Below are 27,231 nucleotides of genomic sequence, written 5' to 3' on the forward strand. Positions count from 1 at the left end.
TGTAGATGAGGTTTCAGCACAATATTTTCTGAAACGACCCTGCCATGTGGCTGCTAAGATTCCTTTCAAAGTGTGTACTTAAATCCTCTTAATCCAATAATGCATTGCAGAACAACATGGAAGGCCAGCATACACAATTTGGGCATACCTGTACTTCCGTCAAATCCTCCCACTGCATACAGCAGTCCATTCAGTACTGCTGCTCCCAGAGTGCTCCGTCTGTCCTGCATGTTAGCATTGCTCATCCACTGGTCTTTGACTGGATCATATGAATCAACTGTTCTCACTCTTAACGAACCATTAAAACCTCCAACAGCATAAACCAACCCACCCATATACATCACACCTGCAGGGAACAGGAAGGATAAAAATTGAAGTCAACTCTTGGATGACAAATGCACTTCTCTCTCGCAATCAACAGGCCCTTCACAGTCCTATGACTGTATCAAAACATTGCACTCTCTGCAATTTCATTTAATTATCCTCTTAATTGTCATTTGTACAAACAAAAAAAAAAACCTTGTGTTGTGGAACAAAATGTTGATTCAGATTAAACAGTGGGTGGATTAGAAAGGAAAATCAACTTGGACTTCATTTCATTGTCATCTTTTGTTAACAAAATTCAGGTTGCCTTGGTCTATCACATTAAAGTGTATTAGTTGTATAAATAACCATTTTGCATTACAGATTTAATAAGCCTCACAAGTGTAGAAAATCTGACAAGCACCCAGAACCTCAAAATCAAGGCGGTACATGAAAAGATCTCCTTGCTTACTTCTTTTAAAGAAAGATCTAACCATTTTTTTGGAATGAGTAACTGTCCTCCTGATTATAGTGACCTTTACCATGTTCTCAAGTAGGCACAGAAGAATTTGCTGGCAAAATAATTAAGAGTTTAATGCACCCATGTTATTAATGTTTAAATCATCCAACAATGTGATTAGCAATAATCCGCGAGTTGAAAATCGTCACTAATTAGTGGACAATTTGCACTGCTCCAGTTTGAGCCATGTGAAAAGAGCAGCTCACCATCTGCCTCCATGAGTTAAAGCAGACTCATGTAAATTATTCATCCTCTTTCAAATTACATTAACTTTGAAATCAAATCACTACATTTATAGCCTTTCCAATGGAGGCATGATCAGGCTCTAGCTCATAAATCTGTGGTGATGTCTTGCTATTCCAGAGCTAAGTTATCATGAATTGGTAATCCAGGGATAAATATGAACTGCATTTATTTTAACGTTGTAAGATTGAGTAACGGGTGCAGCACATCCATGAATGAAGGAGGATTATAATAAGAATACAGCTTTATCATTTGACTGGGACTTCCATTTGTTAATAATTCCAGTTTGAGTTTTGGCTATATTTTGACGAAAATGAGACTCTGTGCCTCGAACACATAAATAGTCAGTTCAATAACGAGGGAGTATTATATTAACAAGAAGTGCCCCGCTTCTAATCTTTTAATTGAGATTCCATGTCCTTGTTCTGGTGGTTTGGTTAGATTTTAAAGACTGAAGAGAAGTAGACCTCCTAATATCCTGACCAACATTCTTCCCTCAGCCTCTCTTATTAAAATAAATTAACTTGTCATTCATCACTTTCTATTTACAGACAGCAAAACAGCTGCCAAATACCACAATATAGTAATAATGCCTGTGCACGATGTGCTTTATGTGATTTGGCATCATACAAAAGCAAGCACTTCCTTTCGAGAGTTCTGCTGTGGCCATTAATTGGCAGCTTTGCTGCATTAAAAAAATCTTGTTTCAAATCATACCCAATCTAAAAACTAAAGGTATATCAGTTCCTCAGGATAAAACTTCAATGATTATGACACAACTTTGCACAAGGCTTTCCACATAATCAAAACAATCCAGGGTACTTCTACCTTCTTGCAACCCAAAGAGTGTCATCAGATAAACTGGACTGCCAGTTACGTGAAGGGATGTTAAGACAACTAACAAATCGCTTGGTCAAAGCGATAGGTTATCAAAGACACTTTATAACTGAAGTCAAGATCATCCGAAGCCAAGTATTACTGGTCTACCTGCTCTACACCTCCGAGAGGGAAGTTCAGCAACTTGGTACCAACGCTCCTCCGCAAAATCATAACACTCCACGCTACGGATAGCTTTTGGCGCCTGACCACCAACCACTACTAGCACCTGAAATTTAAAGTAGTGTTCAGTTAAACGTCTGCATTACATCTTAAGCTGCAGAAGAAATCATTAGCTTCATTATTTTACTTTTGAAAGGAAAACAAAAACTAAGATCAAATACACCCATACTGTGAAAAAGTGCTCTTCCCTCAACTAAACTCATGCAGTTATTCAAAAAGAGGGTAAAAAAAGAGAGAGAAAAAAAATCTCTCAATCAATTGTTAGAATGAGGAAAACACAATATTGTTACATTATTTTGATATGTAGTCTAAATGGTTATTAATGAAACTTGCCTTAATATCCTGCCCTGATTTTGTCACAAAAATTTATATGGCTTTCTGTAATAGAAGATGCAAGCAGTTATATCATCAATTTAGCCAATCTGGCAATCTACAGTATTATGATTTGATTCACTCCTAGATAGTTCCTGTGCATGGAAACTCAAAGAGGATGATATTTGGCTGAACGCTTACAGCTGGAGTAAATTAAAGGGGTGTTGGTAGCAAGGATGTTATGAAATCTGATCAAAGTTGTGTGGATGTGGCAATAATTAATGTGTTCGACTGCACAAATACTGAGATATTGAGAATCACATACCTTCGGGAGGCTCACTGGAGTTCTTAATCTTGTTCTGGTTGTTTTCATCAATGCACGTTGATCAGCCGGAAGCAAATGATACTTCATCGCTTCGATGAGGTAATCTTTGCATGCATTACTATTTTTAACCAGGGTCTCCTCTTCTACTCTCTGTTAAACAAAATCAATAGTAGTGAATGCCATAATCAAGTTTAGAATAATGTTTAGCACATTACTTTCAAAAGTATTCTTCCCCTTTATCAGTTAAAAATAGTGTTGTCAATAATCCCATAAAATCAACATCAACTATTGGATTCCAGTCCACCTTCAGAACACACACAGATTTCCTCTCCGCCACAACACATCAGTACACTGATGGGCTGCTATGCTGGCTCTATTTTTAAGGTGATGGATACAGAAAGGTAAAATACCTCATCTTAATTTCATCCCCACAAGTCTAAGATAATGCAAAAAGGTCAGACCGTAATTATTTGCAACTTTCAATAATTTAATTCACAATGATTTGATCCTTGCGAACCATAATTTAACTTCAATGCAGTAACGTTACCTGCACCAAGTATTCACGTGTAAGAAGGGGCAGCCGGACATGTTCCATCAGTCGGGCCATGTGCTCTTGCCGTGGTTCCTTATCATGCTTCACCCAGGAGATGGTTGCTTCAAAAACCTGATTGAGGTAATGATCGATTAGTATTACTGTGCAGCCTTTTATCCAATTGTTTCATAGACCACTACATATTAGCTCAGGCCTGTGGGTTTCAAACCATGCTGTCGGGGAAACCTTTCAAAACCAAAACACTCGAGACAGGAACCCCCATCCTAACTCAAAAGTACCGCAATACAACTGAAGACAATAACTGTAGAAAACATTTTATTAAAAAAATAGATTTTAAAAGTGAATGGTTTTAATAAGTATCCCATGCCTGACTTCTTCATCCTCAGTTTTCAAAAGACCAGACTAAAGCAACCAGACCCCATCCCCGTCCTTTAAATTTTGAAGTGCAGTAATGGATGAGGCCGGCTCAAAAGATTTCAAGTTAAGAAACACAGAAAAAATATGGAATGCTACCACTTTGGAGACACTGCACAGTCCCAAACGGACACAGATCAAACCAATCTTCTGGGATTAACTTCATAGAATTATGGAATCCCGACAGTACAGAAGGAAGCCATTCAGCCCATTGGGTTTGCACCAACCCTCCGAAAGAGTCCTTACCCAGGCCCACTCCCCCGCCCCATCCCATAACCCCACCTAACCTGCACATCTTTGGAACCGGAGGACCCGGTGGAAACTCAAACGCGGGAGAATGTGTAAACTCCACACAATCACCCATGGTGGGAATTGAATCTAGGTCCCTGGTTCTGTAAGGCAGCAGTGCTAACCACTACCACCGTGCTCCCCCTCTTGAAAATCTGTGAAATACACAGACATTGCAACATTAATCTGAGCACTGAACAGTGCCTTGTGACATCGAAACACTCTAGAAACATTGCATTCTCCTTGAATTCACCAAAAATGAACACAGAATGGAAGAGTAAGATACGGACAACAAACGCACAAATGGGGGACATATAATTTATTGACATGGCCAGATTTAAATTTCTCATCAGAACTCATCAATTAACGAGCATCTTGTAAGCTCTCCCTCAGTGTTATTGTGTCAGCAGCAAAGTAACATCACTGACCTCGAAGAAAGCTGCTCACAAAGATTCAGCAATTGCTGTGGAGCGGATATCATTCCAGGGATAGGGGGTCTCCGGTATACAGCAACATTATTGCAATTGAATGGGCAATTGTAACGATGCACATTCACAGACTTCATTAGTGAATACAAAAGGTATTATTAATAAGAACTGTACAACAGCCGCATATCTCACACAAAACGTCTCTGCCTAGGAGCCTATCTCCCCAAAACGTCTCTGCCTAGGAGCCTATCTCCCCAAAACGTCTCTGCCTAGGAGCCTATCTCCCCAAAACGTCTCTGCCTAGGAGCCTATCTCCCCAAAACGTCTCTGCCTAGGAGCCTATCTCCCCAAAACGTCTCTGCCTAGGAGCCTATCTCCCCAAAACGTCTCTGCCTAGGAGCCTATCTCCCCAAAACGTCTCTGCCTAGGAGCCTATCTCCCCAAAACGTCTCTGCCTAGGAGCCTATCTTCCCAAAACGTCTCTGCCTAGGAGCCTATCTCCCCAAAACGTCTCTGCCTAGGAGCCTATCTCCCCAAAACGTCTCTACCTAGGAGCCTATCTCCCCAAAACATCTCTACCTAGGAGCCTATCTCACCAGAGGGTGAATCCACACTCTCAAGGCCCGATTGGTCGCCCAGGCCGGGGGACCCTCCCTTTGCTGTGTTTCCCTTCAAGGAAGAATCCTCACCCTTTAACTCCTTTATACATTCTTTAGTAACTAATTCACTTTGTACTAAATACTAACATTATATACAAGAGTTGGGCAATGAGGGGTTTTCTGTTTCTTGTAGAGAGCGGCAAAATCCTATTGTCGGGAGATGCCTCCATAGGATTGACATAAATAGGAACTGTACTAATGGTGATTCTTCTGGCACAGGCGATTCCCCACTACTTACTTCCATGGAGACACGAGTTATGTTGACAACTGGTCGAGCAGGTGCTTACGGGTTCGAAAACATTTCTCAATAGCAAGACCGAGTGACTCTCAACTCGAGTGGTCCTGTTGTTTACAAACAATCCGTCCCTCCACGTCCGCTTGGCATGAAAGAGGTCCAATCTTAGAGACAATGGCCGGGATTTAATGGGGGGGGGGGGGGCGGCTCGCCGAATCTCCGGTGACGATTTTCGGGCGCCCGGGATCGCCACTGCGCCGGTCGGAGGCCGTTGAAAGCCCCCCCCCCCCCCCCGGTGATTCGCCGAGTGCCCGCCGAGTTCGACCGAGTCCCGCCGGCGTGAGTTACTCAGGTCCAACACAGCGGGACCTGGGAGGTGTGTCTGCGGGAGCCGTCCTGGAGTAGGGGCGGGGGGGGGGGGGGGGGGGGGGGGGGGGGGGGGGGGGGGGGATCCAACCCCGGGGGGCCTCCACGGTGACCTGGCCCGGGATCGGGGCCTACCCAACGGCGGGCGGGCTGGTTCCGTGGGGGCCTATGTTCCTTCTCGCTGGGGCCCTGTAGGGCTCCGCACATTGCCCGGGGGCCGGCGCGGAGACGGGAACCCACGCGCATGCACAGAATCACGCCAACCGTTCCGCGCATGTGAGGAATCACGCTGGCCGTAGCGTATGCGCGGAATCAAGCCAGCCATAGCGCGCCTGCGCAAACGCATGTCAGCTGTTCCGCGCGGGCTGGAGCTGCAGGCCCACTCCGGTGCCGACCTACCCCTAGGAAGGGGAGCATTCCTGATTATCGGGGACTGTTGACGCCGGAGTGGTTGGCGCCGCTTTTCACACCGGCATCAGAACTTGGCCGCGGGATTGGAGAATCCCGGCAAATAATTCCGGGGACCATCTTGATCCACTGCCAAAGTTTCTGACATATACGCCTTCATTACCGTATGGCTTGCTGGGGTGACACGGTAGCACAGTGGTTAGCACTGCTCCCTCGCAGCTCCAGGGTCCTGGGTTCAATTCTGGCCTTGGGTGACTTGTGTGGAGTTTGCACGTTCTCCCAGTCTCCTTGGGTTTCCTCCAGGTGCTCTGGTTTCCTCTTACTGTCCATAGATGAGCAGGTTAAGTGGATTGGCCATGCTAAATTGCCCCTTAGTGTCCAAAGATGAGTGGGTTAGGTTAATGTTATTGAGATAGGGCGGTAGAGTGGACTTAGGTGGAGTGCTGTTTCTGAGGGCCGATGCAGACTCAATGGGTCGAATGGCCTCCTCCTGCACGACAGGGATTCTATTCCATGATCTCTTTGGCTGGCTTCCTCCCTCCCTGGCAAATTTGGAAACACCTATGCAATGGATGGCACGATAGCAGTGGTTAGCACTGTTGCTTCACAGCACCAGGGGCCCGGGTTCAATTCCCGGCTTGGATCACTGTCAGTGTCCACGGAGTCTGCACGTTCTCCCCAAGTCTTTTTTTTTTTTTTAAATAAATATTTTTATTCTCCATTTTCACATTTTCTTCAGAATTTACACCCCACTAACAAACAGTAAATGGTAACGAATACAATGTCAATCCCCTTATTAACAACAACAATCCCATCCTCCCACCACCCCCCAAACAACAGCCCGCATGACAATATAAGCATCAAATAAAACAAATCCTCCCAAGGTGGAAATAAAAAAGGAAAAAAGAAAAAGGAATCAGGAATCGCTATGGTCACCATTGACATATATAGTCCACCCCCCCCCCCCGCTAATATTCAATGCCATTCAATCCCCGAAAGAGTACCGTGAATGACACCCATGAATTGTAGACCCCCCCCCCCCCCCCCCCCCCCCCACCACCCAGACTCCTCCCCTCCACTTCCTCTTGTAAACTCCTCCCCACAACCTTGGTTCCTTCCCCCAACTTTTCACCCGGCTAGACTCACCGAAACCTGTGCTACCAGGCTCCGATTGCCGCAGCCCCTCCCCCCACCTCCCGTTCACTGGCCGGCTTAAACCGGCCAGCGTGGAGGCCCCTGCCCATGTCTCCTTCTCCCTTGCCCGGTCCCAGGAAAACCAAGAATTCCCCTTTAGCACACAACCCCAACATACACGCCCAAGCCCCAAAAAACCATCATTGCAAATGAAAATCCCATCTCTTCCCTTGTTCAAATATATACAGCGTCGACTCATTTAGTACATACACCAACACGCCGTGAAAAAATAAAGTTACATGAGGCTACAGCGGGACACGACCATTTCTCAATTCTGCCACAGTCCTTCTGCCTTCGCAAACTCCTCCGCTGCGTCCGCCGTCCCAAAATAACAGTCCTTGGATTTGTAGGTCACCCTCAACTTAGCTGGATATACTATACCGCACTGCACCTTGCTGATGTACAGTGCCCTCTTCACCCGGCTGAAGGCAGCCCGCCTCCTCGCCAGCTCCATCGTAAAGTCCTGGTATATGCGTATACCAGCTCCAGCCCACTGCACCACCCGCTTCTGCTTTGCCCAGCACAGGATTTTCCCCTTCACGCTATACCTACGGAAACACAGAGTTACTACTCTTGGCGGCTCAGTCGCCTTTGGTATAGGCCCCCATGACCGATGAGCCCGATCCAGTTCATATCGGGAGGGATCGTCCCCCTCTCCCAATAGCTTCGCCAACATAGTGGCAAAATACTCCGTCGGCCTCGGGCCTTCCACCCCTTCGGGCAGACCCACAATCCTCAGACCCACAATCCTTCCATTTTGGCTCGCAGACCCTTGTTGGTCTCTATCACCCTCCACAACACCTTCCCCATCGAGGGGTGTTGATCACTGTGCTGCGATAATGCCTCTTCCACTTCCTTCAGTGTCTCACCTTGCTCCCGCACCTCCGCCGCTGCGCTTGATACCGCCGCCCTCACCGGGGCAATCGCCTCCTCCACCAGCACTTTCAATACCACCCCCATCTTCTTCTTCATCGCTTCCATGTGTTTTGTGAACTGTTTTTCAAGTTCCACAGCCATCACCTTGGTCATTTCTTCTGCTGTGAGCGATGTGGCCTCCCCTGGTGCTCCAGCCTCCGCTTTCCTTACAGTTCCTGCGCTGACTTTTTCACTCCCCAGCTGACTTCCGTTAACCCCCTTTTTCACGGCCATTTTTCTCCCAAACTTGGACATTTCTCCTCCCTGTGCCTTCTTACAGCCTTTTCAGCCTCCGTTGCCCCCGGCACCAGGCGTTAAAACTCCAAAATTCCTAATCCCGAGCGGGACCCCTCCAGTGTGCGGCTGCCTCCCACCCGCCATCACCGGAAGTCATTCTCCCCAAGTCTGCGTGGATTTCCTCCAGGTGCTCCAGTTTCCTCCCACAAGTGCCAAAAGACATGCTTGTTAGGTCAATTGGACATTCTGAATTTTCCCTCCGTGTAAACTAACAGGCGCCGGAGTGTGGCGGCTTGGGGATTTTCACAGTAACTTCATTGCAGTGTTAATGCAAGCCTACTTGTGACCCTTATAAAGATCAGTATTAGATGCCAGAAGTCACTGGGAGTTTTACAGTTTTAATAACAGCTGACAAATGCTGACAGTTTCACTATTGTTACAACCATAAAATCCAGGCCATTCTTTTTATTGAAGTCAATCTAATACACATTGGAGAGATTTTTTACCCAAATTACAAAATAATGTTTATCTTAGAACATCTGATGGCTCAAATGGCAAAGAATTATTATATTAAAAGGACTGCAGTATTTATTTTTCATACAAAGGCAACCGAAGGAAAACAAGTTCAGACCTCGGTCAAGACCAGAGCTTTTTTAAAAATAAATCCGAATTCCCAGTTCCTGAAAGAATGAAGCCATAAGATTCCACAGTTTATAACAATATATTTTTGCTATACAAGAGTCAAGCAAAGCAAACACTCAATACGATCTTTGGTAACCAACTACAGTTTGAAATCAAAACCCAAGTTAAACATGAATTAACAGGCAAATTGTGGTCAATTATAAACTTATAAATTATATATTAAATGGCCGATACAACAAAAACAGATCTTACAAATTGGCTCAAGTGGTCCACATATATATGTCATCAATCTAATCAATCCTTCAAAACTGCCTTGCTAAAAGAAACTGTAAATTTGCCTATTCTCAGCTTCTAGAACTTCTTCAGCCTGCTTGTCCTGCACCACTGGAATCATTATCTGAGTTCTATGGCTTGGCGTCCTTTGTATACTTTCAACCATTTTCCATCTCCCAGAAGTTTTGGATTTCAATCCTAGTTTCAGTCCTAGTTTCCTTAGAAAGCTCAGATTATTTTTTTAGTGTTCCCTTTCAATTCAAAAAAATACAACCTGTGAAACCACAGATTCCATCAAAAAGGCAGTAATAAGCAATGACTTTTGAACAAAACCAGAGCTAATAAATGGCCATCATATTTTAAAGTAGATGAACTAAATAAAGCTAATGTCCTGGAACTTGTGTATGTGAATCTCTGGAATATTTGATTTCAAATCAACCATAGACTTCCCACAGCGCCGAAGGAGGCCATTCGGCCTATCGAGTCTGCACCAACCCTTTGAAAGAGCACCCTACCGAGGCTCACTCATACATTCTATCCCCAAAACCCACCTAACTTGCACATCTTTGGACACTAAGGGGCAATTTAGCATGGCCACTTCACCTAACCTACACTTCTTTTGACTGTGTGGGGAAACCAGAACAACTAGAAACCGGAAACATCCGAGGAAACCCACGTAGACATGGGGAGAAAGTGCAAACTCTACACAGACAGTCACCCAAGGCTGGAATTGAACCTGGGTACCTGGCTGTGCTAACCACTGTGCTACCCTTATCAAACAGATTATTAGTGAGATCATTGTTGGAATATTGTGCAGTTCTGACTACCCTACATTTATGTGATTAAAAACCTAGGGAAGAAATAAAAATGAACTTCTAGTAAGTGCACAAAATTGGAGGTAACGGATTTGAGAGGCAAGTGTGCTGCCTGATTTGGATATGTGGCAAATAGCATTCCAATGGATCAATATGGCCTCTATTTTTCAGCATTCATATTAATAACTAGGATGAAGGAATAGAGTTACATATACAAACTTGAAGACGTTAAATTATGAAGCAAACCAAGTTGGGTGAATGGGAGCAAGTAAGTTACAAAGGGTCATGGAAGTGGTGAGTATGGTAGATCGAGTTTAATGTCAAGGGAATTGTCAGCACATGTACTTTAGATCGGAGAAAGTTAAGTTGGAATCTCTTATTGATGACAGAATAGGAGCAATGGTGGAATGCAATAATTTAGTGATCACTGTTGCAATGAAACTCAAATACTTACCTTCTTTAGCTTAAAGGTCAGAAAGAATTCCTGACGAACCTTGAACCCCCTGCATATGTGTCAGCTGGGAAATGGCCGCACATGCGTAATTCAGTTAATTTACTCTTCAGGCCGAGGATTGGCCCTGCAGCCTGCACAGAAGAAAAAGAATGGCATGAAACGGCATGACTGGAAGGGAACGCCATTGTGAGTGAGTGTTACAGGGAGCGAAATATGCGATGGGGAAAAGGAGAGCTGCCAAACCAGGGAGGGGCAGAGGGAGAGGTCCCAAAAGAATGTTCCAGCTAAGCGACAAAGCCAGGAGTCAAAATTAGGTCCCACTAAGAGAAAGGAGCAGAGAGGTATGTTCCAAATTAAAGAAAGAGCTGCAGCAAGCAGACTTTAAGGAAAGTGGGTACGAGAGACACCCTGAAGATTCAAGAGGGCAGCCAAAGGTTGGTTACTCTGTGCTGCAGGCCACTGGGACAACAGTATCCCGTTGGAGCACTGATGTCCTACTTGGCACGTCCAATGATCTAAAACTGTGTTTGGAAGGTGACGCTCAAGGGTACTTGGAGATCATGGGGAAAGGAATCTCAGTCAAGGGTCATTGTTGAAGCCATTCAAGTGGAGCAACATTTGGAGAGAACTCCAAAGAGAAATCTACAAATGTGGGAATTGTAAACCCTCATGAGAAAGGTAAAGTTTCAGTGTGATTGGTCAGCTCAAATGGAATGTTGAGAAATCCATGGAGCTGTTTTGGTCACATTTGTCATTTATTCTGTGTGGTGTGCTGAGCCACAGTGCCCTTGTTAATTCACATGTACCTCATACATACCCAGAATGTTCCAGTATAAGATAGATATTGTAAATTGTTTTATTTTTCTGAATTTCTTTAAAGGAGTAACATGTGATTGGATAGAGGGGAATCTATAGATGTGCTATACAAGGTGACCAATCATCCTTTTTTTCATGGGACTGCCCCATAATTCAAGCCTTTGTCCAGTGTTGAAAGGTGCTCCCAAAGCCCAGACATCAACGCCCCTCGGCCCACACTCAAATGATACCAATGTCAGAGCGTATCTTAATCTTTCCCGCGGAGATAGTAATAGACCTTTTCATTCCAGGTTGTGTGTGGGGTCGAAGCCTGATTGTAGGTGCTCAAATAGGAGTCATGGAAGAGCTGATGTGAATCAGGAAAGTGATAACTCTAATAAGGCTTTCAGAGGGATAAGTGGTAGTTTCCAATGACAGATGTCAAGGGTAGATTCTTTGAGAAGGCATACGATGGCAACATATGAGAGTTTGGAACTAAAGGTGATACATAATGCAACCACTGCTGCCAGTGGTGAAGGGAGTGAATGTTTAAGGTAGTGGATGGAGTTCTAATTAATCGGGCTGCTTTGAGCTGGATGGTGTCAAGTTTCTTCAATGCTGTTTGAGCTGCATTCATCCAGGCAACTGGAAGGTTTTCAATCACACTCCTATTTGTAGGTGGGGAAAAGGCTTTGGGGAATCAGGGACTGAATTACTCACTGCAAAATATCCAGCCTTGGATCTCATCTTATGTGTCTCGCCAATGTTGACTCCCAGAATGAAGATGGTGGCGGGTGCTTTAACGGCAGCAATGTAATTTGAATGTCAAGGTAAGGTGGTTAAACTCTCTCTCTCTCCATCAGTGCAAACCATTCAGTCACTGAAAGTAAGCGTGCAGGACAGCAGGCAGTTAAGAAGGCAAATAGTATGTTGGCCTTCAAAGCGAGAGGAGTTGTGTATAGGAATATAGATGTTTTACTGCAATTGTATAGGGCATTGGTGGGGCCACACCCGGTGTATTGTGTGCAGTTTTGGTGTCCTTATCGGAGGAAGGATATTCGTGCTATGGATGGAAGGAGTGCAGCAAAGGTTTACCAGTCAAATTCCTGGGATGGCAGGACTGTCATATGAGGGGAGGCTAAATTGGTTAGGATTATATTCATTGGAGTTCAGAAGAAGAAGAGGGGATCTCATAGAAACGTACAAAATTCTAACAGGATTAGAAAGGGTAGATTCAGAAAGAATGTTTCCGGTGGGGAAGTCCAGAACTAGGGGGTCATAGTTTAAGGGGTATACCTTTTAGGACTGAGGTGAGGAGAAGTTTCTTCACTCAGAGAGTGGTGAATCTGTGGAATTCACTACCACAGAAAATAGTTAAGGACAAAAGGTAGTTGTGTAATTTAAAGAGGAATTAGATAAAGCTCTTGGGACTAAAGGGATCAAGGGATATGGGGGAAGGCGGGATCAGGGTATTGAACTTGATGATCAGCAGTGATCATAATGAATGACGGAGCAGGGTCGAAGGGCCGAATGGCCTCCTCCGGCTTCTATTTTCTATATTTCTAAGGTTGCAGAATTTGTTCAAAGTTGAGAAAACGTTTAAAAACGTAAATCATCACACCAAGTCTCACCATAATTTAATAAAGCATAGTGTCACCACCAATTCTGCACTAGGCAACACAGTGACCCCTTACTCAAAGTGGATTAAAGTCATTGTTGGTCAGAAACTGGAATTCAGACCTCCAGCTATTAGAATTTCTGTCAAGAGGATGGGAGAGAACAATTAACACTGCTTATACCTCTTCCCCCCACAAACAAAAAATGTTTCCAAAAGTATACTAATTAATCTGTGTCTCTGTTTTCTTCTTTTGAATATAAAGTGAAAAATAAATAAATTCAATGTTTCACCTTTTATAGCTGAACAGATCAGCAGCATATTGCACAATATTCATATTCTGACAGCCACTGTGCTGTCATAGCAACTACCAGCCTCCAACAAATTACTAATTAGCAGCTCTACAGGACAACCAACCTACACAACACTTCAGAAAGTCACGCATGCATAACGAAGGCAATTTACTTCATGAACCTAGGCCTATGCCATTTTGTGGCAAGATATTTAAATGGAATATGCTTAACCCCATCTATACAGTGCTGATCTTCCATTTCATCTCAAAATTAATTTATATTACAAAATCACTGCAAATGGATATATTCCGGTTCCCTTTGATGGTGAATCTGCAAGGTAGATTTAGCAACAACCAACCATTGCACAATTTAGAAAATTTGTATTCACAATTTCAGCTACTTTTATATTGCCACCATTTGAATTCATGTTTTAGACGATCGGCGCCTGTGAACCAGCTTGAAAATCCAAAGCCCATGAAACTTGAGTGTGCGAGTATATAGAATTTACAGGGCAGAAGGAGGCCATTCAACCCATCGAGTCTGCACCGGCTCTTGGAAAGAGCACCCTACCCAAGGTCAACACCTCCACCCTAACCCCATAACCCAGTAACCCCACCCAACACTAAGGGCAATTTTGGACACTAAGGGCAATTTATCATGGCCAATCCACCTAACCTGCACATCTTTGGACTGTGGGAGGAAACCGGAGCACTCGGAGGAAACCCACGCACACACGGGGAGGATGTGCAGACTCCGCACAGACAGTGACCCAAGCCGGAATCGAACCTGGGACCCTGGAGCTGTGAAGCAATTGTGCTATCCACAATGTTACCGTGCTGCCCCAGAAGTACTATTTCAGTCACTTGGTTATTTCTGCTTCTGCAGAAACCACTGCTATAGGCAACATTGTATTTTTAAGTTACCTAATCAGTATCAGAACATTCAATACCATCCTGGCAAATTTGTTGTAAGGGTTTTCAAGGGTTTGGATCAATACTGCAGAGTAATATTGTGCTTTGACCTTTGGACTACTCCAGGAGTTCTCATTTTTTAAATCGTTGGACAAAATTCACTTGGAAGGTCTGACAGACCACATATTCCACCCCCTCCATCGTGCCTCCTCTCCCACCTGCCATGGCAAAGTAAAATTGAGTTATAGTCACAGGAACACTGTTATCACTGTTGTTGGGACTCCCGTAAGAGAAGCCCAACAATTTGCAAGACTGAGGGAAGACTACTGAAGCACAGGAGTGATAACACTGACCAATAGGTATCTCTTATGGTGAAACAAGGTGAAACAAACTTTAATTTAAACACATGGGTGGTGTTCTCTCGTGAGAGGTAGTGTCAATGATCCGGCATGACTTGCAGAGGTTGCCGTGACAGAGTTGTGTGGTGTCATGGTTCTCCTGAAGGCTAGGTAGTTTGCTGCGAACAATGGTCTGGTTGAGGTTGCCCGGTTGTTTGAAGGCCAAGTAGAGTGTGGGGATGGCCTTGGCGAGATGTTCGACGTCATCGGTGACATGTTTAAGAATCCGAAGATGATGTCGTAGTTTCTCTGCTCCGGGGAAGTACTGGATGACGAAGGGTACTCTGTCGGTCACGTCCAGTGTTCATCTTCTGAGGAGGTCAGTGCGGATTTACTGTGGCGCGTCGGAACTGTCGATCGATGACTCGAGTGCCATACCCCATTCTTACAAAGGCGTTTTTCAGCATCTGTAGGTATCTGTCGCATTCCTTTTCATCCGAGCAGATCCTGTGTGTAGAGGACTTGTCTGTAGGGGATGGCTTCTTTAACGTGTTTAGGATGGAAACTGGAGAAATAGAGCATCATGAGGTTATCCGTGGCTTGCCATAGAGTGAAGTGCTACGGTGTCCGTCCTTGCCATGGCAACCACTGCAAGACATGCTGGATCATCGACATGGACACCATCATTGGATCATCGACATGGACACGGTAGCATAGTGGTTAGCACAATTGCTTCACAGTTCCAGGGTCGCAGGTTCGATTCCCGGCTTGGGGCACTGTCTGTGCGGAGTCTGCACATTCTCCCCGTGTGTGCGTGGGTTTCCTCCGGGCGCTCCGGTTTCCTCCCACAGTCCAAAGATGTGCAGGTTAGGTGGATTGGCCATGCTAAATTACCCTTAGTGTGCTAAAACTGTCCTTAGTGTTGGGTGGTGTTACTGGGTTATGGGGATAGGGTAGGGATGTGGGCTTGGGTGGGGTGCTCTTTCCAAGAGCCGGTGCAGACTCGATGGGCCGAATGGCCTCCTTCCGCACTGTAAATTCTATTACACGCGAGAACACCATCTACCAGGTACACAGTACATACTCATGTGACTCGGCCAACGTTGTCTCCCTCAGAAGCTGCAGGAAAGGATGTCCTGAGGCGTGGTACAGCAGCGAGACCTTGCAGACCCTACAACAACGGATGAACGGACACCGCGTGATAATTGCCAGGCAGGAGTGTTCCCTTCCAGTTGGGGAACACTTCAGCAGTCAAGGACATTCAGCCTCCGATCTTTGGGTAAACATTCTCCAAGACAGCTTTCAAGACACACGACAACGCAGAATCGCCGAGCAGGAACTGATAGCCAAATTCCGTACCCATGAGGACAGCATCAACCGGGAATGCGGGTTCATGTCACATTACATGTAACCCGCACCGTACTGTCCGTGTTGCTAAATCTTACTAACTGTCCTGGCTTGAGACAATTCACACGTCGATTAACTGTGAGTATGACTCACTCCACTCACACTCTTTGTTCCTGTAAAGACCCATCTTGCATTAGTGTCTCTCCCATATATGCTGTGATTGTGAACATGCTTCCACTTCACCTGATGAAGGAGCAGTGCTCCAAAAGCTTGTAATTTCAAATAAACCTGTTGAACTTTAACCTAGTGTTGAAAGACTTCTTACTGTGTCCACCCCAATCCAGTGCCAGCATCTCCACATCATTCAATTTATACATCGCCCCAAAACCTTCACCAATTGGGCAAAAGACTATGGGCGGGATTCTCCTATCGGGCAGCTAAGTGCCGACGCCGGCGTAAAATCGGGAGTGTTTTACTCTGGCATCGGCCCCGGTTCCGGGACCCCATTCTGTGGCCCACAGTGGGGTAGCATGGCGCTGGAGCGGCCCACGCCGCTTCAGCTGTCGATCCCGGCCTGAATCTAGCGCTGTGGGGTCCGTGCATGTGTAGTTGGGTCAGCGCCAACTAGCGCATGCGCAGTGGCCTCCTTCCCTGCGCCAGCCCCGACATCAAATGACGCAGGAGCTGGCGAGGAGGAAAGGAGGCAAGGGGCAGAGAGGCCGGCCCGCCGATCGGTGGGCCTCGATCGCGGGCCAAGCCACTATGGAGGCCCCCCCAGGGGTCGGAACCCCACCCCCACAGGCCACCCCAGCACCTTCAATGACGGGGTCCCGCCGGCTCAGAGGATGTTAGAACGGCGCCGGCGGGACTCAGCTTTTTGATGATGGCCGCTCAGCCCATCCGGGCCGGAGAATTGGCGCGCCGGCCCGCGGTGGAGTCGTCGTCGCATACCCTGACCAGCGCCGCACCAACCACGCCGGCCCCAATGGCGGCGATTCTCCGCGGAGAATCGTGTCCCGGCATCGGGGAGGCGTGGCACGATTCGCGCGGCCCGCCGGCGATTCTCGGATCCGGCGGGGGGGGGGGGGGGGGGGGGGGGGGGGGTCAGAGAATTCCACCCATGACTCCTGGGATTAGTGTTTTTTTACACCATCGACATGCAGAATTTCATGAGCTTTAGTGCTTGTAATGATATGCCGACATGTAACCAATGGGTCATCAGGACAAGACACAACCAATGGGTAATCAGAACACCCAGCGGTGGCATCACCACAAGAGGGCACCACACGACCACTATAAAAGGACAAGGCACACAAGCCCTGCCCCTTCCACCGGCAGAAACCTAGAGAGCAAGACGTATGTGGTTAGCAGCACCGTCACACCATAGCATGTGGTCTAGAGCAAGTTTGTATAGTTAATAGAGTATACTGTGTTACTAGAGTCAGATTAGTAGAGCGTAGAACTCATTTAGGAGCTTTGTTAATCGTTCAAAAAATACGTTCAACTTATCTCAAGGTCTGGAGTATCCTTCAGCAACGCCTACACCAAGTAGCGGCTTACATAACAACACAGTACTGACTTCAATTTCTTCCACAGCTAAGTAGCATTTATCCTCCACTATTACTAACTGTTCTACTGAAACATGAATTACATTACCCATATCCCTCTTAAACACTGTTGATCTTGGGTGCAAGATTAGGTTCTAGATCCATACTCAGACAATGTTTTCCAATAGCAGAGCACAGATAAGCATTTATACAGTATCTGAACTGTTTCTGCAATATTACCATTTTAATGTCAGTTCTTTATTACCAATATATAAACATTTTACAGCTCTCGCATTTCAGTTAGTTTTCCTCAATAAGTCCCAATACTATACAGCTTCAAAATTACCTCCCTAATATTACTTAGTAAATCATTGGTAAAACAACAATGATTGAAATGAATGAACAAAATGAATGAAAAACGCTTATTGTCACATGTAGGCTTCAAATGAAGCTACTGTGAAAAGCCCCTAGTCGCCACATTCCGGCACCTGTTCGGGAAGGCTGATGCAGGAATTGAACCGTGCTGCTGGCCTGCCATGGTCTGCATTAAAAGCCAGCTCGTTAGCCCTGTGCTAAACCAGCCCCTTGCTAAACCAGCCCCTTAAGAAGTGGTGAACAGAATAAAATAATCTGTGAATCATGGTAAATTACAGTAATCATCATTTTGCTTTCACAAAATCTATTCTTGGCTCTCAATCAACAATGGAACATCACATTAAACCTCAATCTAGTTGTATCAAGCAAATTTGTGAAATAACGAAGAAGGAAAAAATAAGATACAAGTATAGCTTATTGCACACACTTCCAATTTATTTTTGTCATAATTAGTCATGCTCTTGTGGCAACTTTTTAAGGACCAGAATTTTAAGAATAGCAGTGAGGCTAACAGCAGCAATCGCTTTTGCATTCAACTCAAGAACATGGACTGGGCTGAGGGGGCTCTCCGATGGACTTTGGGAATTTACCCCTTGGGGACTTAACCCCCTTGGCCCACCGCGCCAGGGCCACACTAACAAATACCTGCACCTGACCAAAGCATCAGAAACAGGTCGGCACCAGCCAATACCGTTCATTTTTCGGTACTCGATTATTTGCCCGATCGTGGATCACTTGGTTGGTGCTGAGCAGTGGAATATTCGGCCCCATGGCAGGTCCATGCTAGTAGCAAACAACAGTACTGCTTGCCACCAACAAATCAACAAGGGTGTGTTCTGCATATCCATAGATTCCCCACAGTGCAGGAAGCGGCGATTCAGCCCATTGAGTCTGCACCAATTGTCCGGAAGAACACCCTACCTAGGCCCACTCCCCTGCCCTATGCCCGCATCCCCAGTAACCCCACCTATCCTGCACATTCCCGGACACTAATGGGCAATTTAACGTGGCCGATCCACCTTACCTGCACATCTTTGGACTGAGAGAGGAAACTAGAGCAACTGGAGGAAACCCACTCAGACATAGGAAGAACATGTAAACTCTGCACAGACGGTCACCCAAGGCCAGAACTGAGCGCAGGTCCCTGGCACTGTGAGGCAGCAGTGTGAACCACCGTGCCAGCGTCCGCCCCCATATTAAATATGGCGCTCTGCAAATTTCTCTTACAGCATGTCTCGGCGAGGACTCTTCAATCTGATTGATGAACAGCCTAACTGTTCTTTTTCTTGCTGAGGATGTCAGAGTCTTCAAAGGGTGCTGCACTAAACAAGAACAAGTCTCAGCCGCAAAAGCTTTGTTGGTAGCTTTCGGCATAGAGTAGAAAATGGCATTCTTTCCCACTGACCACAAACTCCGGGATAATGTAATTTTTCTATCTACGATGTTGCCAGTCAGGATTAATTGGAGGATGTGAGCACTCGGTCTTTTAAATGTTCTCTCCAGCTCTGCCCAGCAAATTTCCTAAATTTTAATTTTTTTTTTTTTTATATAAACGGAGAGCTTGCTGCCTGCAAGTTACCAGTTCTATTTTTTAAATCACCTTCCCCACTTACCTCCTTCGCCTTCTCCAGTCAGCTCACTGCCTCCAGTGAGGGGTCGAACCATCAATCCGAGAGAGAGAGCGAGAGACCAAGGTTAATCTTACCTTGTGCAGGCGTTCCCCTTTGTTCACAAGTTTGCTTCCAGTTTCTCTACACTTTTCCAAAACGACGCACCTACTTACTTTCTCATTTGCACTGTGGGAAATCTATGGATATGCATGTTAATAAAGTTCAAACCCCAGTTGGGGGCTATTTCTCAGCCTGGGCCTGTCTGTGATTATGGTACGAATTAAATAATGGCATGATGAGAAAACTGGTCAATGGGAAGATTGGTCAAAAGGTTTGATACAATACAAGAAAGACTGAAACTACTCATTCCAGCTCCCCAGGCCCAGGTAAAGAATGCTGCCCTAACCATTTTCAGAGTAGTATTGCCGTAGGCCAACTCTGCCTAACTTGAAGTCTGAAAAGATCAGCGAAGGTCGAGCCATTCCAAAACACTGGACCTCGGCAACTCCTGATAAAACTAACTCGCCATAACCCAGGGCCGTAGGAATTTAAAACAAAGATAAGTTCAGGAAGAAACAAGTCTATTCTGACCTTTCAATGTTCCCTCCGAGGACAAAATAATGGTACGAGTGATATGACCAAACATGGTCTGGTCTTTGCTTCCGTTTATATTTCCGATCAAACTCCTGACCACACTGTTGTCACATAATCTTGATAAAGATAATGTATAAATACTGATCTAATTCTCCGCGAAAAGCACGGAACTTGTGAAAGACTGAGCAGTTTTGTTGACTGCTCTCTGACTTCAAGTTTCAGCCATTACTGCAAGCAGTTGTTTTCGAAAATAAAGCTCGTTATTCTGTCTTAACGAGTGTGGTGAATTTTTCTACCACAGAAGCAGGAAAATATTGACTTTGACATTTTGGCGCAAGCGAGCAGTTACCAATATCCTGAGTGAATTCCGTGGGGGACTGAAGAAGTGATCGAGCCAGACCCGGAGGAAAGAGACAGACGCCTGCACAAGGTAAGATTAACCTTGGTCTCTCGCTCTCTCTCTCGGATTGATGGTTCGACCCCTCATCCCTGATGGAACTAAACAGGTGACGGTGCTCGAATCTAAATTGTTAGTTGAGTACTCCGGGTCAGGGACCCCCAACTGTGGTTAGCCTTAGGTCAGGGACCTCTTGCGTGTTTTACAGGTTTAAGTTTGGGTCAGGGACCTCTCATACAGTTTGGGTCAGGGGCCCTGCAATTTGATTTGGTACCAGGGATTTTTTGATTGCCTGGGGCACATTTTATTGACATTATGGGACAGAGTTTAGACAAAACCGGGGGCAATTCCCCTCTATTTTTCATGTGCTCTGAAAACCCTTCTCACGAACGTAATTTACAAAGATTATCTGCAGCGCTGAACAATAAGTTGGGTAATGATATTTGGCCACTAGGGGGCACTTGGATCTACGATAATTGCATTTCTGCTGAGAAAATCATTTGGCAGAGAAACGCCGGTTTTAAGTGGAAGTATTTAATCTCAGAGTGGTAAAAGCAATCCACTAAGTGCCACGAACAATCACTATTAATGAGTTGGAGAGATAGCGCCCGTAGAAAAGGGATTGATGATTGTGTGGATGGTAAAGCAAAAAATTGGAAGACTTTAAAATTGGAATGTGAACTTTGGGATAGAAAGCATAAACAAGGCAAAAATAAAAAATCTCCAACCAATAGGCAGAGAAGGCTAGCCAATCAAATTAAACGAAAGGAGGATCCTCCCAGTTGCTCTGGCATGCCGATGTTTCCTTATTCAGGCGATACGGAAGGAGGAGGAGGATTTAACCCCTGGACCCCACCCTCATCCTGCACACCCTGACCCTACAATTCCACCGTCCCAAGTCCAGACACCCCCTTATGGTCCCACTGCCAATGGAACTCCTGCTAACGCATCCCCCGTAGCAACACGCACTCGGTCACATACGCAAGCCGTTAATATGGAACAACCCTTCACCTCTGTTAATCAGGCTTTTCTTGATTTATCACTCCAACCTAAGGAGGAGGAAACTTTTCCACCACCACCTCCCCCCGCAAATTATCCCATTAGGAGTGTTATTAACCCCCACGCTGGTGATAATGACGACCCATTCATTGAGGTGTGGCAGGCTTTTAAACCCCATGAGCTATGTTTGATCATGGCCCAATGTCCCTCCTGCAAAGAGGACCCAGAGGGGTTTGAGTTTTTGAGGAGAACTGCGACCATGTACGGTGCTACCGCACGTGATCAATATTCTCTGATTTATTCATCCCTTCCCCCAGAATTAGGGGAAAGATGGAAAAATGAATTAGGACTTCATGGGGACACGTGGACGGCCTTCAGCGCCGCACACCAAACGGAGGACGATCAGCGTACTTTAATGTTCCCCGCACTAAAATGGGCTCTCCGTAAGCCCGTTGACATCGCCAAACTCCTTGAATGTACCCCCACTTCTAAGGAAGGATGGTCCAGAATTTTTTGACCGCTTTTGTGGCGTGTACACTCTTTACTCCGGGGACATTGCTTTCAATGCAGGCACACAGTCTCCCAAATTTAATGCACTATTAAATGCAGGTTTTGCCTGACCGCGTAGCATCCAGTATTAAAACTAAAACATGGACTGGTCTGACAATTCTAAACCTCAAATGAAACGTGCTGTGTCTTATTATTGGAGCAATGGCTGCAACCGTGAGACCTGTTACAAAGACACTTCGCCTAGAATTAAATCCGAATTCATCCAACGTCCCTCTCAAAGAAGAGCTCCTAAAGGTCAGAACTCTCAGACAGATTCACGTTACTATCGCCCAGATTGCACGGACCTTCCTGAATTTGGTTACCGCTCACAGGCTCCTTACCCCTTCACTCCACACATGGAGGATTTCGACAGCACTCCTCCGCGTCGTCCTCCTGCCAAATATAATATCACTTGCTTCAACTGTCACCGTACAGGCCACTACGCTAGGGATTGTCCAGCACCCCGACGACAAGGTAGATTTCAACCCCGTCGGCAGACACCCTTTACTACCTCTAACCCCTACTGATTAGCCAGATCGAACTTTCCGGTCCTCTCAACAGACCACTCTGACGAACCCACCGCTACGATTTACATAGAGGGCGTGCCTATCCCCTTCCTGATTGACACCGGCGCGACTCATTCTATGCTAGACTGGACATTAATTCAGAAACATTGCTTTCCCCTTTCTGATAAGCATGTGGAACTTGCTGGTTTCATGGGGGAAGGTGCTGTTTATCCGCTTACGAAGCCACTCTCTGTTCAATTTGAGGGCCGGGAATGTTGCATCCCTTTCACAGTTACCCGCGCCCTCGGTGTCAAGCTGGCCGGACGTGACTTGCTGTGTCCCTTGCAGGTGGAAATTGTTTGCCTTGATAACGGCATTACTATATCAGCTATCCCACAGGCCCAGCTTTGAAATTTTCCCCTTTTCACTACTCCACAGTGGTGGTCGGTTGATTTTGATCCCTCACACTTATCACCTCCCTTAGATATTCCCGATCCGCACGTCACTCTTTGCTACGATCATACAGGATGCTCGCCTGATTTGGAGAGCATTTACCAAGACGCCCTCGGTTCTCTACAATCCGTTTCCTTTGTTGGCCTCGCTAAGGGAAAAGAAGGGTCTGCCTTTCTTGTCAATTTACCCCATGGCTTCTGGTGTCAGTCGGGACTTGTCACCCCACAAGACCCTTTCTGTGAACGAAGGCTACAGTGTCAAGTCCTTGGGATTTCTGGCAGCTGCACTGCGAGGACAAGCTGATCCTTTCTTTAATGGAAGTCAAATCCTACCCGCAGGCACTTAATATTTTCAACGCCCATTTGTCCTCATTGGCACACTGCACCACCATCGTTCAGTCCAATCAACGACTTCTGAACTACCCACAGATTTGTGGGCGGCCTCCAAACACGAAGTTGGTCTCACTAATGTCCCTCCCGTTGGTATTAAAGTTAAACCTAACATGCCCTTCCCCTCGATTTCACAGTACCCTTTGCGCCCAGAGGGTGAAGAAGGAGTCTCGGTCATGATTCAATCGTTCCTTCAACAGGGAATTGTGGTACCATGCCAATCGCCCTGTAACATCCCGATTCTTCCAGTTCCTAAGATAGGAAGACCATCCGAATGGCATTTGGTCCAAGACCTCCGACGTATTAATCAGACAGTGGAACCCTTACATCCTATTGTCCCAAACCTGGCGACAATCCTTAGCAATGTCCCACCGGAAGCAACTGTTTTCACCCTTGTTGATTTACAACATGCCTTTTTTGCAATACCCCTCGCCCCTGAATCACAGTATTTGTTTGCCTTTACATTTAAGGGCAACCAATACACTTGGACTAGGCTCCCACAGGGCTTCATTCATTCTCCAACCCTTTTCTCACAAGCATTGCACTCCCAGTTAGCGACATTATCAACTCCTGGTGGCTCCACCATCATACTATATGTTGATGACTTACTCCTTGCCAGCCCGGACTTCAACGCTAACCAGAGTGACACCATTTACCTGCTGATCCGTCTCCATTCATGGGGATATGTGATCCCGCCCACTAAAGTTCATAAAGGCCAACGGCAAGTCAAATTTTTGGGTGTCCTAATAAGTGCTACGGATCGCTCCCTTACTCAGGAACGCCTTTTTAGGATTGGTGAACTTTTGCAGACAATGGATTCTGAATGTTACTGACCATACTAAAGATTTAACTCCGTACTCCTCTCAAAATGCTCCTCTTAAGTTTGAACTTCCTGATTCAGCAAAACAATCTTTTGTTACTCTCAAATACGCCCTGGCTACCGCCCCAGCACTAGGACGACCTATGTATGACAGACCCTTTCAGTTGTACGTTAATGTTCTTGATGAATGTGCCACTGGTGTTCTAACACAAGAACACGGTGACCGACGTTGCCCGATCGCCTACTATTCCACAAAATTGGATCTGTAGCTTGCGGTCTACCTCCCTGCACCCAAATTCTTACGGCTGTCCATTTGTTAGCACAGGCAGCCTCTAATCTGACCCTTCACCAGCCAGTACAAGTGCACACCTCGCACTCTATTGTGGCTCTCCTAACGTCTCAGCAAACCCAGCATCTGACTCAAGCCCGCTTGAGCCGCTATGAGGTTTCACTATTGCAAAACCCCTACCTCCCTTTTCATTACTGTTCCACCGTAAATCCTGCTGTGTTCCTCGAACAGCCCACCAATAACCTTGCGGACCCGCCACACGATTGTTTGCTTCGGAATCACTTCCTTACCGCGCCGCGCCCGGATTTAACGGACCGGCCTATTGATAATCCAGATCTAATTTTTTATGTTGATGGCAGTTCCTCCATTTCTCTCACTGGCATCCCACAGCGGGATATGCCGTGGTAACCGACACTGACGTGCAGGAAGCAGCAGCCTTCGAGACCCCTGTCTCCGCACAAAAAGCCGAGCTATTTGCCCTTACTCGAGCATGTATTTTGGCCACAGATAAAAGTACTAATGTTTACACTGATTCTAGGTATGCCTTTGGCGTGACCTACGATTTTTGTCACCTCTGGCAACAGTGAAGCTTTCTCACCTCTGCGGGAGCTCCCATTCAAAATGCTCTTTGGGTTAAAAATCTCCTCGATGCTATTCAGCTTCCCCATCAATTGGCAATTATTAAATGTGCTGCGCACACAAAGGGAGACACTCCTGTTCAATTAGGAAATGCCCGTGCTGATTCGGCTGTTAAGGCTGCGGCTATATCAGCCTCTCTGATTGTTCCTAGTGGAGCTAATCATTCTCTGAACCAGGTACCTGCATTAGGAACGAAGGGCATGCCAGACATAACTGAAGTTCAAAATTTACAGAGGGATGCCTCTGATTCCGAGCGCACACTATGGAAGTCAATGGGGTGTTCACACTCCTTGACACAAGACCTCTGGCTTACTCCCGTTGCTCAAGTTTGTATTCCGAATTCTTTATTGCCGGTACTTATTGATTATTTGCATTCTTGTACCCATCTTGGCAAGGAGGGAATGGTACAGCTATCCTGAAAACTTGGTGGCACCCAGATTTGAATACAGCAGCGCAAACGCGGCTGGATCGATGCGTTATTTGCATGAAACAAAATAAGGGTAAAGGCATTAAATGCCCTCCAGGAACCACTCCCTTGCCAGATGGCCCTTTTGCCTGTATACAGCTTGATTTTATTGAATTGCCAAAAGCACAGTGCTATAAATATTGTTTAGTAATAATCGAGGTGTTTAGTAAATGGATTGAAGCCTTCCCCACCACTAATTGTACGGCACATACAGTAGTGAAGTTGTTGTTAACGGAAGTCATTCCTCGTTTTGGGGTACCCAAAATGGTGAGCTCAGACAATGGACCACATTTTGTAGCTTGGATCAATACTGAATTGTGCGAAGCACTCGTAATTAAACAGCAACTGCACTGCGCGTATCACCCGCAGGCTACAGGAATTGTGGAAAGAGCTAACGGGACTTTAAAAGAAAAATTATCTAAATTAACTGAAGAAACTGGGTTAAATTGGCTAAAAATATTACCCTTGGCACTGTTTCACATGCGAGTGACTCCCCATTCGCGGACCGGACTGTCAGCTGCAGAGATATTCTATGGTCGGCCAATGAGGACTCCCTGGGATGCCCATGAAAAACCCCTAGAGGGAGTAGACCTCCATGTGATGGGGGAACAAATGCAGAACTATTTGAAGCAATTAACACTTTCTCTGAAGTTTCTCCACTCACAGGTAAAACAGGCACATCTCCCAGTAACGGCAGGGACAGCCGTCCCTCGATATCCAGTGATCAAACCCGGAGACCACGTGTTGGTGAAAAACTGGGACAGAAAGAAACTAGGACAACGCTGGAGCGGACCCTTCCTCGTACTGCTGACTACACCGACTTCCGTCAAACTTGAAGGACGTTCAAGTTGGATACATCTATCCGATTGCAAGAAGATAGTCTCCAACCCAGACGGGAACACAGGATGAAGATTTACATTATAATTTTTGGACTCTCTGGACTATTTAGCCTTAATGGCCACTCGGTAGTATAAAAAAAAACTACCTAAACGAGACTTGCCTTCCAATACCTATTTATATATGTCATATCTTTATGCCGAAAAATTGAACGTAAGCAAGTGTTGGGTTTGTACCCACGTCCCCGTCCATTCGAGGGAAGGAATACCTCTCCAATCCCTCCCCTTTCATATCGCAGAGACGGTTGAATGGATTTTACGACAAAATCAAACAGGGAGCAGGGGAAATAGGGAAATATGGAGATCTGCTGGCTATGACATGACTAAATTTTCAGCTTCGTATCAACCTACCTATAATCATGCCTTGACTCCACCCTCCCTCACTGTCCACTCGTATAATGTTCAAGGTTCCATGTGTTTTAATAAATCAGGGAAAGGAAAGTTAATGGGGCAAAGTAGGTACAACCTTACAGTTGACTGGCAAGGACCGGTACAGGCATATCCAACAAGGGCATGTTTAACTGTGATTGGTCCAAGGTATGGAATATAACCTCTAACATTTCATGGGGACAGACATCCCCAATCCCCTGGATGACATCAGCTGATGATTTTACAGCCTATAATGGAACCTATTTCATATGCGGCACTAAAGCATATCCATGGCTCCCCATTGATTGGACAGGATCCTGCTTTTTGGGATATGTTGTACCTCAAATGCGTCACCTATCCACCCTTAAGCACTCCCCCTCGCGAGCAAAAA

The 27,231-nt window shown here is 45.8% G+C and overlaps 1 protein-coding gene across 3 annotated transcripts in view; it reads right to left on the minus strand.

Annotated features, from left to right (window-relative positions):
* Positions 1-27,231, minus strand: part of klhl2 (kelch-like family member 2) — a 162,241-nt gene that overhangs the window by 20,224 nt on the left and 114,786 nt on the right. For all 3 annotated transcript variants that reach the window (XM_072495938.1, XM_072495939.1, XM_072495940.1), the window contains 4 exons: positions 3,310-3,426; positions 2,763-2,912; positions 2,054-2,171; positions 149-346 (listed from right to left, as the gene is read on the minus strand). In XM_072495938.1, coding sequence (XP_072352039.1) covers positions 149-346; positions 2,054-2,171; positions 2,763-2,912; positions 3,310-3,426 — 583 coding nt within the window. The remainder of the gene's footprint in view (positions 1-148; positions 347-2,053; positions 2,172-2,762; positions 2,913-3,309; positions 3,427-27,231) is intronic.

The sequence above is a fragment of the Scyliorhinus torazame genome, chromosome 3, assembly GCF_047496885.1.
Source record: "Scyliorhinus torazame isolate Kashiwa2021f chromosome 3, sScyTor2.1, whole genome shotgun sequence".
Lineage (NCBI taxonomy): Eukaryota > Metazoa > Chordata > Chondrichthyes > Carcharhiniformes > Scyliorhinidae > Scyliorhinus > Scyliorhinus torazame.